Source organism: Limulus polyphemus, unplaced genomic scaffold (genome assembly GCF_000517525.1).
Source record: "Limulus polyphemus unplaced genomic scaffold, Limulus_polyphemus-2.1.2 Scaffold1949, whole genome shotgun sequence".
NCBI classification, from domain to species: Eukaryota; Metazoa; Arthropoda; class Merostomata; order Xiphosura; family Limulidae; genus Limulus; species Limulus polyphemus.
This window is the reverse complement of record NW_013667559.1, coordinates 106,359-123,334: the sequence shown is the minus strand read 5'-3', so window position 1 is coordinate 123,334 and position 16,976 is coordinate 106,359. Positions and strand designations below refer to the sequence as shown.

Here is a 16,976-nt window from a genome sequence, read left to right as displayed (position 1 = left end):
TAATAATGATGTCCGTGAGAATTATTTAAATTTGGACATTTCTTTAATAGAAGGTTTGGTGCAGTTGACTATTTTTGATAAAAGAAGATAATTTAATTTTCCCATTCTTGATCTACCCACACCTAATAGTGTTATTCTGTGTATCATGTTAAAAGGCATTATTATATTTCAACTAAAATGGTTCTTAATAGTATATAATAACTCTAATTTTTTAATGGAAACAGTGAGGAGAAAAAAAAAGAGTATGAAGGGCAAATACTATGGAAAAACCACCACTTTATCATGTGAAAATAAATTGTTCCAGAGTACAGTCACGTGTAGATAACGCTACAGCAATCCAGCGCTTCATCATGTGAAAATAAATTGTACCAGAGTAAAGTCATGTGTAGATAATGCTACAGAATCCAGCCCTTCATCATGTGAAAATAAATTGTACCAGAGTATAGTCATGTGTAGATAATGCTACAGGAATCCAGCCCTTTATCATGTGAAAATGACCTGCATTATATTATAGTCAACACTATAAAAGTACAGATAATTATAGTATATGCTGTAGTAGTCTTAATCCAGTCATGGCTCCCAGGGCAGAAATGGAACAAGACAAGCATGTAAAAAATCTTAAGTTTTGGCTGTTCAAGGATACTGCATGTTTAAGTAGGAGTTGTAACTAAGATTTGGAAGAGGGTGTGAAACTGGCACTGTTAATAACAGATGTGGCCAAGATAGAAAATCAAAACTCTCCAAAAGTGATTTTTTTTACTGTAAATGCTGTAACTTATAATGTAATATTCTTAAGACTGTATTGGCTTGTGTAAAAACTGAGGCCAAAAGTAACCGAACAATTAGGCTGAATTGTGGACAGTATTACAGGACATTTGGAACAATATTCCACAGTTATACATTGATTAACTGTATGGTAGCATGAAAAAAAGAGTGTACTGCCCTGTGTAAAGCATTATGCTTTTCTTTTGTGCTCTCTACGATAATGTGTTTTATCTTCTAACATTAGACTATTTAAATACTTAGAAATGTTTAGGATTATAGAAACAGTAAAAGAACAGTATAGCATTTGAGGACAAAATTTTAATAATAATTAAAAATTGGCATAAATTGTTTTTTGTTTTTAATATAAATACTGATAAGCATTTTCATTGAAATACACAAACATAATAATAATAATTTGGTAATTTGATGCATTCTTCTTATAAATACGCAAAGTAAAAACAAGTTAATATCTGATTACCACCACAACTTATCAAAAAACCTCTTATGCTGAACTGAAATAGTACTATTCTAAATTCATCTTTCATCAAGACTGTATGTAACAGTTAAAGAGAGAGAAACAAACATTTTATTGAACTTCAGGAAAAATGTGGCATTGTTATAAATCTCTCTCAACAACAATAAAAAAAAAAGGGGTGGGAAGTAAAACTTTACGTAATATCAATTATGATTGGAAACTGAAGATATTTATACACACTGTAGAAATAAAATCTGTTTTTAAAAGTCCATATCATCAATTAAAAGTCATTGGTTGTGTGTGTAAATTATTTTTATTATAATACTAATTTGATCATGTGCACATTTTTATGAACAAGACAAGATTCACATTTTCCATCTTTGGAAGTTAACTTGTTTTAAACTTAATGCATCAAGATATTGAAGCATATGAAACATACACACACACACATCGATGTTTTGAGAAAAAAACGTGTTACTTTACCGAAAGTTTAGTCTCTGGAATTATATCATAAAAAAAAAGATAAATATTAATTGTTCTATAACTCAAACTCACTTCCAAATTGAAATCTGCTTCAGGTATGATTCCCATACGTGACAGATCTGTCTCTCTACTCCTCCCAGCTGTAACTTTCACATGAGCTAAAACTTCAGCTTTCTCTTTCCTCTTTTGTTTTGTACGTTTCTGTATGTAATGGTTGTACAAGTTGGCTCCAAATATATCTGTGTTGATATTGTCACTGCAGATAAAAATCAAGATTATATCACTCTACCATTGCTCTTGAGTAGCCAATTAAGAACATGCATGTAAATTTTGTCTCCTCTGGAAAACTAAGTAAATGTCAGTGTTATTCTACATTATCTTTTTATTAATAAAGTAAGTGTATTTGTTGAAATTGACTGCATACCATTTTGCTATACTTACCATACAGTCATACTGACAATATTTATCATGCAAATATTGGAGGGATGAGTGCTGAACACACTGTGTAATTTGAGGACTTAATAATTACAAAGAACAAATGAATTTCAACATGTCTTATATAAACTTTTTTTAATCATCAGATTACATATACTTGAAGTCTATAAAACACTATCTGCTTTGGAAGCACAATGTAGAACTCAAATGATAGAGATTCAGTTAAAACATCTAGCTTTTATATATGCTGCACAGAAAGTGTCTGGTAATTTTCTTGAATGTTTCATCCAGTCAATCAAGATTACATTGGTAAAATACCCACATGGCATTCATTAGTTAATCATAAAAACAAAAGTCAAATATCAGTATATCCAAATCATGGCAGACTTCAAACACCCCATTTGCTTCAATAATTATACTTATGTCTTGAAAAATAATTTTTACCTATTTTGTTTTTACTATCTTAATAAATGTTTATGTACAACACAGTGGAATATATTTTAGTTACTCCCCAAACCAGATTAGCAATTTTTTTTTCACTAACTTAAAATGCAGAAAGTATACCTTGGAATCTTTTATGTAAACAACTTTTACTACAAATGTTGGTTTCAAAGTAATAATCTCCAAGCATTTACCTACCCAATAGCATATAATGACTTGATAGGACTAGTGATACCAATCTTCCTTGCTTCTTGCAGTAAACAGTGTTCGGCATGAAGGTAAGTGATCTCGCTCGGCTTACCCACAAGTGCCGTATAGATAACATCCTTACCAGTTATTTTCTATATAATGAAAAATATATGAGGCCCATGTTTTAGTTAATTAATGTTTGGCACATACATGATATTGTTGCTTAATTATATTTTGATTGTTTTCATAAACTGCTCTGTCAGTTATCCCTTCCTCATTCGATCTCTACATAATAAACTGAAGCTTAATGTTTAATTTTATCAAAAATAACTGGTTAGCTTACAGATCACACAGTGTAAGTTAGACTACAAATGGCACTAACATCTTAAATATTGCATCTACTCTCTGAAAATACCACAACTAGGCAACTTGACTTGTATATTTAAAACTTTCTAGAATAGTCATTCTCAAAGATTTTTGTTCAAAGACCACCTGATTTATTTTATCTTGGCAGACCACAGTTGGATCTATACACTATGCTACCATCTTTCTGTAATAATGCAACCTTTCCACAGACTATAGATTGAGAAGGTTTGATACATTTTTTCCAAGGTTTTCCAATATAACTCTCACCAGTCTACAGCAGGGCCAGGCAAACTGGGCAACTTCCCCGGGCTCAACTGCAATGGGGATGCAAAAGCCCCTTAAAAATTATCAATTGCATGAATACAATCTTTAGGATATGCCCACTAGTTTCTACACAATTCTTTCTTTAAATCCTATTTGCACATACATATACATACATGCCATTATGTCAGTAGTATAGTTGAAGTTGTGTGAAAATGTTGAGAATCTGGCAGGTAATGCGAATAAGAGAAAAAAGATTGAATAAAGAGGATGAAAAATACAAGAAATGTATAGAATGACAAATACTTATTCCACCCAGGAAGCCATTTTGGCTACGGCTGGTTCTGGTCTACAGGTCTGAAAATAACAAACTACTGCTACTTTAATACTCTCATTGACCAAGTCTAGTACCAATAATTTTTTTTTTTTTTACTTTTTAACATTTAGGCATTTACAGTTTTCCAATTATACAGTTTAATACATTGGCTTTTCTACAGTGTTTTCTTTACATATCTATTATTAATTATTGTAGATTTGATTTTATACTTCAAATTGTTTATGTTTTTATCAAAATCCTCTTCCTGGTTATTTGTGATGTACATTTTCTATCTTCTGATATTAATGTAGAATATTTCCAAAGCTTTTGTTTATTCTAAATATATGCTATTTTTTGAATAACACATACTCATGATAGTCATTTTAGTTTCCTTTGTTCCTTTGTCATTTTAAGGAGATAACACCTGTTCTGCCCAGGGTGGTTTGGCTATAATTCTGCATATTGTGCAAGAATGTCAACAGCAAGTATATTCCAATGGTAGGTCAAATGCTACTTTGAGATTATGATCTATCCTATGTTTGAATAAGAATGACTAGTTATGTGAAAAGCACTAGTTGTCTTGGGTAAATATGACATTTCCTGTTAAGTAACAAATGTTACATTTACACATTCATATTCTGAATCTAGAGTGGATTGGTTAGTGGGAATACATTGAGAAGAAAGAAAGCCAGTCTAATCAACTCACAAATCTAGTAACAAGCAATCATCCAGTGTCCATAAGCAAGAACACACACAAGTTTTTGTCTTTGAATTAATAAAGTGTTTTCAAATTATGTGGTTTTAATTTTAATACTGTTAACAAGCCATTTAGGATTTCATTTTGTAAAAGTATGTATAGGATATCCACCTTGTAAGTAAAAAAATAATTTCAAAACTTGTAATTATTTTACTATTAATTTTAAGCCTATGTCTTGGTTGTATATTTATTCTCAAAATATTTCTGATTGGTGCTTCTGTGGTCTGATAGAAGTTACATCTTTTTGGTTAACAGTTCATAAAACAAGTGCAAACAGCACCAATGTGATATTTCCAGGTAAAACTAATTTCCTCAATTAGTATTAGGTAGATCGGCTATATAATGGAAGATATGAAGGATATGCTATGAAGTAATGCTGAATTTAGCTAAGACGGAGTGTGAGCAAAGAAATTAAGAGAGTGGACATATGTAATGCAAAATATTCCACTGACAAAGATAAAAGATGAGAATGATGCATATGTTAATTTATCAGTAATATTATCTCTCGCACTTTGTATTCTTACCTTATAGAGGTTTTCAAGACAGACTAGAAATGCTCCATGACCAAACCTGCAGTAAAAGAATGATCTGCCTTTATTCAGATGGCTTTTAATTATAATAAATGCAAGGTAATGCATGTGGGATATCTGAATTATGGAAATAGCCTTAACATTGTTATGAATAAGAATCTTGGTGTTCTAGTTGATCAGTCTCTTATGCAGTCTAAACAATGTGGCATTATTAGTGGCTGGGCATATAGGTTTGTAGATTGTATCTACAGAAATACTGAATACAAGTCTAAAGAGGTTATAATTTCATTGCATATGTCACTAGTTAGGCTACATTTGGAGTACTGTGTTCAGTCTTGGGATCCATAACTTAAGAAGGACATTTAATTGTTGAAAATGGTTAATGGGAGGGCTACTAGTATGACACCTGGGATGGAGAGGTCATCTAAAAAGAACAGGTTAAGATCTCTGAAATTGTTTTCCTGGAAAGAAGAGTTAGAAAGGATCTGAGTAAGATCTTCAAGATTGTTAAGTGAATTAATAGAGTTGATGTATCATTTTTGTTCATGCTTAATGGTGATAATGGTAGGACAAGAGGACACAAATATAAATTTGGCAGGGAAGCAGTCATCTTCAGCTAAGACAGCTTTATTTTTCTAACAGGGTGGTTGGCTTTTGGAATGGACTGCCTTTAGATGTGCTGGATGCAATTAATTTAAGTGTGTTTAAGGAAAGGATTAATAAATATCTGAATGATAAGAACTGGCTTTGAGCATATTATTCATATTTTAAACTTTACTTTAGTGGATAGAATGACTCAGATGGACAACAGGCCCTTTTGTTATTCTAAAATTATATACATGTGTTTTCCATGATTTTTGTATTTGTCATGTTATGTACCGTAATCTACATTATATATATGCAAGGTTAGTTTTCCTTCTCTTACAGGTATATTAACAATGTTACACAAATGGCTAAATATAATCTCTGCTATAGAGCCAGCCAAACTCTTTTCATGAATAGCTGAACTATCAAATACTTTATCTACCTAAAAACCATGAGAAGCTGCTTCTTATTACTAAATCTTTCTTTGTGTGTGTGTGTGTGTTATTTTATTAATACAGCATGTGCTTGAAGACCAAGTTATTATGTCCAGCACATATTACAACTTAGTATCTTCACAGTACAGAATAATTTACAGACTTTTCAAACTAAACATCCACATTGACTGACATATTCCTTGTCTACAAGATGTTGGATTACATAACCTCTGGTTCTAAGAAATCTTTGTTTGTTTGGAATTAAGCACAAAGCTACACAATGGGCTATCTGTGCTCTGCTCACCACGGATATCGAAACCCGGTTTCTAGCGTTGTAAGTCCGCAGACATACCGCTGTGCCACTGGGGGGCTCTACGACAGCATCAGACAACAACAGCAAATAAATGTTCTCTTCCACTTTTTAAATCCTTCAAAAAAAAATAACTGGTCAATTGGACAAACAAGATCATAAGATAGTAACAGTGGAGATCATGACACTGTAAACATGAGCCAAATTATGATAAAGTTTGTTTTAGAGAAAAGTCATATTGGGCTATCTCCAGTGTTCACTGCAAGGAATTGAACCCTGGATTTTAGCACTGTAAGTCCATAAGCTTACCACTGTCCCATCAGCAGACATTAGGATAATGTTCATTATTATAGAAATAAAGGAAGACTGAAAGAAAACTTTTCCTAACTTAATAGTGTTTGATGAGTAAGAGTAGCTGGAAAGAAGTGAGACTATAGTGAGAGAAAAAAAACTATTAATTAATAAAATAAAAATTGTGTTGAACACAAGATTCTAAAAATTGAAAAATGAAAACAAGGTGAGTAATTATGGAAAATGAAAACAATGTTTTTAGTATCCTAACTATACGCCTATGGTCATGAAATAAAATTAACACGAGTGAGTGATTTATCCTTGGTCGGTTGTAATAATGGGAATGGACAGACAATTTTTACCTTAACATTTAATATTTATTATTTATGAAAAAATTGTTCTTAAATGATATGTTGAAAAGCAGAACAAAGTTCAACCTAAGCAAAATGTTTGTATATTTTTCCAGTAACACACTTGCACACTTGTTTTAAATTTATGCAATAAATTTTGTTGAAATTAAAAACATTAATCTCTCCAACTACACAAATCGGACTCCTGTATTATGATGATTTAATTTATGTAAATATAGTGATACTTTGATATGATTTGTTTAAAATTGGCAAATATATAGAAATACCTTAACATGCTCAATTGTATTACAAGTATACTTTTGGTTCTTTCATTATAACAACTGGAAGAACAGCAGTCCAAATCAATGAATTAAGCACTCTTCTTGTAAATAACAGCAGCATAAACTTTATGTGCACATACCAAAATATTTACAAGAGTAATTAATAATTACTGAATCTAGCTTTCTTACTAAGAACAAAAATTGTTTGCCGTATACAGAAGCACATCTGAAAACTGACTATGTACAATTTTTGAGATTTTTATAAACCACAACAATTGAGAATTATCTGTTCCAAGCTATTTTTAACAAAGCAACTGCAAGTTAAACATGTCAAGCTTTTCTCTCATTTAAGCTTAAATATTTAAAATCTAACTATGCAAATATTTAAAAAACAAATTATATAACCTGAGAAAATTATACTAAGATCTTTTCTTACAACAAAAGTATACCAAGTTTTCTTTGATGTAAATATGAAATTTGAGAACAATCTCAAACTTTCAGAAAAAGTGTATCATTTGAAACCAATAGCGACACACTTTTCAATGTTATCAATGTCAAGTTTTCTCCATATAATCAAGAGCTAATAATTAATTTATCCAAACATAAAATGTCTAGCACTGCCACTACTCTTAACCTTCAAATAAGCAGGAATATTTAAGACATAACCATTTAAAAAAGACTATTTTGAAAGTTCATGTGTTAAGTATTATTGTATAATCAAAGAACAAAATATATTTATCGAGACTAAGAAGTGATTGGTGATTTACATTTGATGCATATAATTTATAAATTTATACTGAAAGGTTAAACCTAAAGTCCAACAACTAACCTGGCTGTGCATGCCTCAGCCATCCACTGCAGGTCCATGTTACAAGCCAATACTGGAAGATGTGGATAGGGAGCTATTGGTAAAGACTCGCAAGGCAAACCATTTGACATCAGGACATCAAGGATCAGCTGCAGACTTGTTTCCCACCTCACAGGTTCTCCAAACAATACAACAGCTTCAACATAGTCAAAATAATAAATTCACATTTATTTGTTTGAGCTTCTTTAATTTCTCAAATTGTCACTTTTCTACTTAATGTGACACGTGTAGTTACCGAACAACTAAAAATGTCATCATTGTGCTCCACTAATAAAAATTGAAAAAAAGAAATGCTTTATGTCATTGTAACAAGAATAATACATCTATCAGTGATCAAATTTAACTTTTTTTTTGAAAATGCTATTTATATATATCTTACCATTATTGTCACTTATTCATCTGTAATGTGGACCTGCAGTGGATGGCTGACAAAAACAACAACTTGGCAATAAGTAGATGCTTAAAATTTGTTGAGGGGCATATTTTAGTAACCAAAAGTATCATCTAAATTTTGAAGATTATACAAAGTTTTGTAGTGTTTGGAAGATAGTGTGTATGTTATGTAGATTTAAAAAGATGTGTGCAGTTGTCTCAGATTGAAAAAAAAACATTTCTGGCCAATGTGAAGGAGAATGCATTTTGAACTGATTTTTTATTCTCATTCCATAACCTTAAGATTTTGTACCCTGAAACTATTGCAAATGAGGGCTTGTTTTGCTTATATTGACCATTAATTTGTAGTCATTTGACTGATTTCTACTCGCCAGACAAACTGTTATCCAACTGCCACAATATGAATCCATGCTGAGGACAGTGCTGTGTTAAGTTGCTTATTTTAGCCAGTGTTAGTAATTAAAGTCATGTGGGTCTATATAAATTGAAACAATATTTATATACTGCTTGTTAATACAAGTTATCATCAGTTTATGCATGTCGCTTTCAAGCCTACCTAAATCTGTACATATCTATATAATTATTATTACACTGCCTTTATTCCATAAAGACCTGGACTAATATTAGTAGCAATAAAACAATGTCCTAGTGCCTGTCAGAAAACTTACCGATATTGATTGACACTTGAAAGTTGGGGATCTAAGTTATATAATGCTTTGTTTACTGTCACTCACTTAGATAACATTTATTAGTACTTAAAATCAAGAAATAAATTTTGAAAATTGGCCTTTAAGTTTAAACAATGATAGTAGGGCTGATCACTCAGTGTTTTAAGGCCAATTAATCAGCATTAATATTTTTAATACTTAGTTATCCACCATTTATCTTATTGGCACATCCCTACATAAAATACATCTGTATTTCACCAGTATAATTAAATGATGTGAGGCTTATAAACCACTCAGTAAGCAATGTGATGAAACATTATTAGGTACGTAACTACACTTAGAAATTCAGAATTTAAATTTTTCATTACAATACTAATTCAATCTTTTCAAGTGAATAAAGAATAAGCAGCAAATGTTTTAGAAAATTTAAAAAATGTCATTCCTAAATGTTAATTTAACAGGATTTGTTTTAATTTCAGAAACATGAAACGTATAATTTAAACAGGATGAAATAATTTTGATTAAATATAATAGTTTAAAAATGTAATACTCAAGTGTTATTTTTAACAATGTGATTACTGATTAATTTCAGAAAAAAAGATTAAGATTATATTTACTTTGAATTTAACATTGTTAAAGTAATAGAAGTAATCTACCATATCTTTCAAATGAAGTCTGTAGCAATTATTTTTAAACCAAACCATTGACTTTTGTTCAACAAATAAATGAAATAATCTATTTGTTTAGTATATACTACTATAAGTAGGTCTAAAATTTTTTATTATTTACTACTGTCATGATATAAAAGACTGTTTAGCTTAGATATTATTGATTAATTTATTTTGTGAGTGAATATTTTATGATTGTTTAGTTTTGTTTATAATAAGAGTTAAAAGCAGATGAATGTTGGAAGTTGTGTTTATAATTCACTGATGTTGAGACTATCAAATGTTGCATGCAATACATTGACATCAAGAATATAGTGATCTCTAGAAGGCAGGCAGATGATTAAGTGATAAACATATAAATAATTTGAGATGAGCAGAAGCAGCAGACAGACAATAGCAGAATAAAGTCATGGTCAAGGAAAAATTTAGTGTGAAGTTAATTGCCGCAGAAAAGATAGGCCTAATGTTAAATATGTTTAGAGTAAAACATACAGTAGAAAATGAGATAAGAAGAATGATTAATTCCGTCAAAGCGTGGTTCTAAAGAAATTGAATCAGCCTAAGTGCACTTTGACAAAAGGAACAGAAGATATTTAAAAGAAAGAAGACCAAACGATTATGGTAACTCATGCCACAATTGTAAGTGAATTATACACAGAATACTAGTGCAACAGAAGTATGGAAAGGTAGTTCGGCTTGTCAACTGAAATTCTAAAGTAATTGAATAGGCCTAAGTGGACTTTTGACAAGCGGAAAACTATATATATAGTGTTTATAATATGCCTATAATCTCAATAGTGTAAAGAATTTGTTATACACATGTTTAACTTGTTCCAAATATATATATATATTATTTTGAAAACAAGTGGAGTGCATGCTGTTCATTCCTCATTGAATTTATCGCCAACAAGTCATAGTCACCTACTGTAGAAAAATCCTAAGCCCATCATCAACACAGTATATATTTATACTATTAAGAAGTACAAGTAAAAGCCTTTAATTGACAATTGTCGAACATAACAGAACTTTATATAACATTTGAAAATGATACATATTTTAAGCTGCAATATCTTTAACAAGCTTTATTCATATATTGCCTTAATAGCTTCGAAAAAAGGAATATGTGAAATCAGTTTGCCTAAATTAATTTATTTCTTGATAAAATACAACCGATACAGATACTGATAAATCGACACATCCCTAGTGTTATGCCATATGAAATTTAGACATACAGGGAGAAGGAACATAGCAGAACCACGTAATGATAAACTCAGAGAAAGAGCTATGAAAGCTCCTTTGAAAAATGATGACATTTAGTATAAATGCAATCAACAGTACCATTATTCCAAATGTCATGCACCTGTTGTTCCCTCTTAAGTTGACATGTGGTTTCTTGTGGCTTGGGGAGCAAAACACCCCATGGTACTAAACCAAGTTATGTTTTCCCAGATTAATTATCTCTCTATTATTTGTCATTTATAATACAATAAGTGTTTAGAGCTTATATATGCCAAATACGAAACAATATTTGCTTCAGCAAAGATTTTTTGAAGAGTATTAGGTTTTTATGAGGGTAATTTCTTATTTTTTATTAGATTGAAGGCAAGAGAGTTAGGCAGATGATGGCTGACTGTCCCAGTGATAGTGAAGCTGGAGATGATGGTGAAAGTGAAAATGATCAACTTGAAGACAGTCAGATCACAGTTAAGTTTACATCCAAACCTTTCAGTGTCAAACAACAGGATTAGATACAGAAGATTCCGAGTAAGCAGTTAGGTTAGATTAAATGTAAGACATTTTCATTGATGTTGGCCAACAAATGATGTTTTTAGTTCAAAATAATTCATAGGAAGATGTTTAGATAAAAAATAATAATTTTACTTTTTTAATCATGTATGTTTTTGTAAATAAAGTGATATCAATTATCAATATCTGATATTTTCCATTACTCCTTTATTAACATTACCAAAGCATTAAAAAATGAGCAATATGCTATTGAGTCATTCATAAGATGTTTACCTTAAATGCACACATAGATAGGATAGCAATCTAATAAAACTTAATATGTTTTTTTGGTGTGGGATGTGGTACAATTCCATGGTACAAAGGTTGTTCCATACAGCAAGGGTACAAAAGCAGGATTAAAGCTCAGCAATTATTAGGAATCCTTAATGTTATCTTTTTTTAAGAGTTAAGTTCAAACAAGGTTAAGATAGGTTTTTAATAACTTTCAAAAATATCATAACAACTACTTATAAAGATTTGAAAGCAAGCTTACCTTCTATTCTAGGAAAATATCGTTCAAATGCACAAGGCTACAAAAAATTGAACAATGTTAGGAACCTGTTTTTTTAATTAAGAAGATAGTCAAAATACAAAACATGCCTTAAATTTCTTTTAATGATAATACACTATTAATTTATAGCTCATATTTTAGTATTTATGTCTTTACTTAGATATAAAAAAATTAACATTTGATGTTGATCTGAACACATTTAAGATATTAATACTATTCAACTGTCAAACTATTTCTATCTAATATGTACTGTTTTCTTATCACATTTCTCCATCTTCCTTGCATGTTTTTTGATGTTGATACAATAAATTTTTACACCAACTTGGCAAATTTCAACAAAATGTTTAAGTTTTATAATGTGTGTACAAAGATGATGTTTTAATTTATAGTTTCTATTTCCATTATCATTAGTTTTTGGATGTTAGGTACGTATTCAGCTTTGAAGAATTTTCAGATAGGAGTCTAGTTTCTATTACTAGGTCTCTTTGGTGGCAAGAGGGAAAATCTAAAATGTTTCAAAACCAAAGTTTAGTAAAGAACATACGGTGGCCAAGTTTAGCTTTAAGTTCTGGAACAATTATGATTTGAAAATTAATATATTTTTGCTATCATATGTAGCACTCTATGGAAAAATAAATTTACAGTTGTCTTCATGATTTTATATTTATGACAAGCACATTAATATTAAACATGCTAGTAACACAATAAGATAAATATAATACAAAAAAATGTCTTATACCAAAAAAGCATACAACCAAGTCACTGCAAAATATACACACATACAAACAAGACAAGAATGTTACTAAAATAGGCTTTGACTCTGAACATTTGAATAACTGAAAGAAGCAAACCTTTATAAATGTTTTAACTCATAATATAACAAAACGGGTAAATTCTACTCAATTTCGATAATACTCGTAAGAAAAAATTACTCAAGGCACCCTTACAAAAAAATAAAAAAGTAGATTATCCTTTATATAAACCTTATGATCCTTTGTTTATTTTTGATGGTGAAAGACTACAGTTTGGAATAGGTGCATAATTTGTGTTTAACAGAATTAGCTTAGTTAGAAAGCCAGATAAATTATGATAGTTTGGGACATTCTATTCTTGTAACTGATGTTTTATATGTTCAAAAGTGGTTATTTGAAAAGGTACATTAATTTGTTTTGGACAATAAACTTAAAAAAACAAAATGACACTCGGTAATTACACCTGTAAGTGCAAAGTTTGCATATCTCACATGTGAAGAATGTGCAGGATATAAGAAACTGCTAACGTGTTTCCTCTGTGATCTATTGTTTTTCACAGATGATTAAACTGCTTCCATGATTTACGCCAGACAATAAAATCATAAAATTAAAAAAAAAAAAAAAGATGTGGAAAGGTTAACAACTGAAACTGAGAAGTAATTTGAAAATCTCAAATTAATTATACATTCAAAGAAGAACAACAAAAAAGGTATTGTCCATTTTATTTAATGTTTTATAGCTTTTAATTTCACTTTACATTGATGATTTTATTACAGTTAGTGTTAGGGTAGAGAAAACAAGAGATAAAATAAATCTTTATCAAACAAAAGCTTTTGATATTCATGTAGAACGTTCTAGAGGTTATGCAAATGAAATATGAAAATCATAAAATAAAAAGAGGTATTTTTATTCTTAATATGAAAATCACCTTTCACACAGACTGACTGAATAAAGGCTTCATAAATTCACAGATAAATCTTTAGTAAAAATACTTTATTAAAATATCTAGCTTTTTTGGTTACTAAAAACTTGCCAAATTTAGTGAAGATACACTTAATACATCCAGAGTTATGGTATGTATAGTTTCGTGGTGGGATAAATCGACCTTATCTTCGTATGGAAACAATTAACCCTTTCTATACAAGAACTGTCTTTTTGACCAACCTTGCAAGCACTATGAAACCATGAAACTATACATACTATAACTTTTAATGTACTAAGTGTATCTTTATAAAATTTTGGCAAGCTTTTAGCAAATATTACAAGTCTTTTGTACACAAATAACCATATTTTTTTAATTAAACTTTCTTACTAAAGATTTGTTTGGGAATTTATATAGTTAAGAGTCTGACTCAGACTCCAGTTAGTCTGATTGCAAGGTGATTTTAATGTTAAGATTAAAAATATTTTTCTTCATCTTACAGTTTCCAAATTTCAGTTGCACAACTTATAACCTCTTAAACAAATATCAAAAGTTTTTTCTGTACAACTTTATGTTTTATCTGTTATTTTCTCTTCCCTAACACTGTATGGGTTTGGTCCATTTGACTTATCTAGTTATCATTTGACAACAAAAATTTATTTCTAGAATGACTGCAGACTGTTAAATAAATTACAAATATTTATTCTAACCTGCCTCAGGCTCGTATTAGTTTACATCTGTTTGTATTTTATTTTATTACTCTTTGAACTGTATTTAACTATTAAACCTCTATAACAAAGCTATCAATTGTCCAGCAAGTGCATAGCTCAAATTATTGTAAACAAGGTATTAAGTTATGCAACACATGGGCAGCTTGCATGCATACCCCACTGGGAAATTCTTTATTTAATGTTTTTCACTAATATTATTCTTAGCTAATAAATACCTACTTTTTACATTTCAGCTATCTTTATATAAAAAAAAGAAATATACATAAAAAAAAGAAACTTAGTACTTATCTGGCCTCATGTTTTTGTTCTCAGCACCCAAAAAAATCTTAACCCTAACTTTTTTTGCAACAATGGTAGTGGTACATAAAAGTTATTTATTTATTTCAAGTATGCAGCTAAGAACACAAAATATTAACATGCAAAAAAATACCATAACCTGAAACTATTGTAATTTAACTGGCTTTCTAATTAAACTATAAGTGGTCCAGTTGGTCTCAATGATAGTAACAATAAATGTGGAAGATGAGTAACTGAAAACCTATTGTTAGAATGAGCCAGCCTTATAAGGAAATGAGTAAAATGAAATTTCTTTCTTTTGGTTAGGAATAATCCAATACCATATGCCACAGAGAATTTATGATATTTTGTGAAAGTTAGGATTTAGTAGAAGGGCATGGCATGCACATTTGACTTTGTGGTTTGTATCTCCATAAAGCAAGAAGGTTGAAGGTTATAAGTAGAGGCTATGTCTTTGCTACATCTGTACTATAAATGTGTAATTTATGCTAAACTGAAAACATCATAATGAAGTAGTACGAATAACCTAAAATTGGCAATTTAGAACAAGCAAGTGTCACGTAATACAGAGAAATGCAGAGTGAGAATTTATTTAAATATTTCCTTTTGAAAAGTTACTTTCTTAACTCTGTTTCATATCAAATTTATTGAAAAACAATGATAATAAAGTATTTTAACTAAATTTTGGTTAACTCTATAAGAAGGTCATGATGTGTGCATTTTGATTTATTTAAATATTTCCTTTTGATATTACGAAATTAAAACTTATATAATAATAAAAGTTAATTTATTAACTCTGTTTCAATATCAAATTTATTAAAAAAAACAATGATAAAGAATTTTAACTATATTTTAGTTTTAACTCTGTAAGAATGTCATGATATGTGCATTTTGACCTATCTACATCCAAAGGATTAGTTGTTGTTTTTTTTAAATCTACAATGTGTTATGACATTGTTTTTAAATGTGCTTGAAACTTTTATCAAATATTCACAGCTTACCACATGAATCCTTCTTTTATGATCAACAGCATCTAACGTAGGAAAGCAGTTCCTCAACTGATCTACGGTTGTCACTTTCGTAAATCCCAAACTGTAGAAGAATTATTTAGCAAATTTTATTACAATATAAAATAACTACAAAGAACTTGTATATATATATCTCAGGTCTCTAAAGTAGATCTTCAGCTTTTTTATTTTCTATAAAGATAACTTTCCTTTTTAAAAACGTTATAAATTTACTACAAAAACATTATAAAGGTACCAAGTGATTTGTCTGCACTAGCAAACAAACACTGCTCATAAGAAATAAAACTGCATGATAAAATACATGTTGTTTAATGCTGTTTGGTAGGGTATGAGCTTACTAAAATTTAGGTACAAGAGCTATTGATATATTAACAATGGGAATGTATTAAATGTCATAAGCACGTTCATCTAAGTAAAAGTTACTCGTCATCAGGCAAGCAACAAATATTCTCAATAACAGATACAGCTGTTTTACAGTGGGTGTTGTTCTGTGTTATATGTGGAAAGGTTGTACAGGGATATACAAATAATAAGATAGCTTAACAATTTATTAAAATTTCTCTTTGTATTTGGAAAAGGCATATAAAGCACAATATTGATGGTACTTATTAAAAATTAAACATATGAAGCATAAGAGAGATACAATGTCAGTAATTCATTTTTATAATTTTTTATCCCTGTACTATTGCTATATTACACACATTTTATATATCTCTCAACAAAAAAGATTATACTTTCAAACTTACTAAAACAAAGAAAAAACATATTTTAACAAAAATATAACCGATTTCATTGGTTACTATCCCTCTCCTTCCGGGTCATGGGTGAAAGGCCATGTCATCACATTTGTTGACTCACATTCAAAATTTTATTGAACTACTATTTCATGAATTTATATCAATAAGTTTGGTATAAAACTGTAGATTATAATTCAAATTTTAATACTATACATTACTGAATTTCATAATTTAAAAGTAAGTGTTAAAAACACAGACAAACATCCATTTTTGTGTGTCACATGGTATGTTGAATGCAGCACTGTTTCAAATTAGATGTTTGTGATGTCAAAATACTAAGTCTATAG

The 16,976-nt window shown here is 29.9% G+C and overlaps 1 protein-coding gene across 1 annotated transcript in view; it reads right to left on the bottom strand.

Moving 5' to 3' along the window:
• The window catches only part of LOC106465450 (haloacid dehalogenase-like hydrolase domain-containing 5), a 40,016-nt gene that overhangs the window by 9,171 nt on the left and 13,869 nt on the right, over window positions 1-16,976 (bottom strand). The window contains exons 4-9 of the mRNA XM_022393352.1: window positions 15,866-15,956; window positions 12,145-12,181; window positions 8,099-8,273; window positions 5,013-5,058; window positions 2,798-2,940; window positions 1,796-1,979 (exon numbers count right to left, since the gene is read on the bottom strand). Coding sequence (XP_022249060.1) covers window positions 1,796-1,979; window positions 2,798-2,940; window positions 5,013-5,058; window positions 8,099-8,273; window positions 12,145-12,181; window positions 15,866-15,956 — 676 coding nt within the window. The remainder of the gene's footprint in view (window positions 1-1,795; window positions 1,980-2,797; window positions 2,941-5,012; window positions 5,059-8,098; window positions 8,274-12,144; window positions 12,182-15,865; window positions 15,957-16,976) is intronic.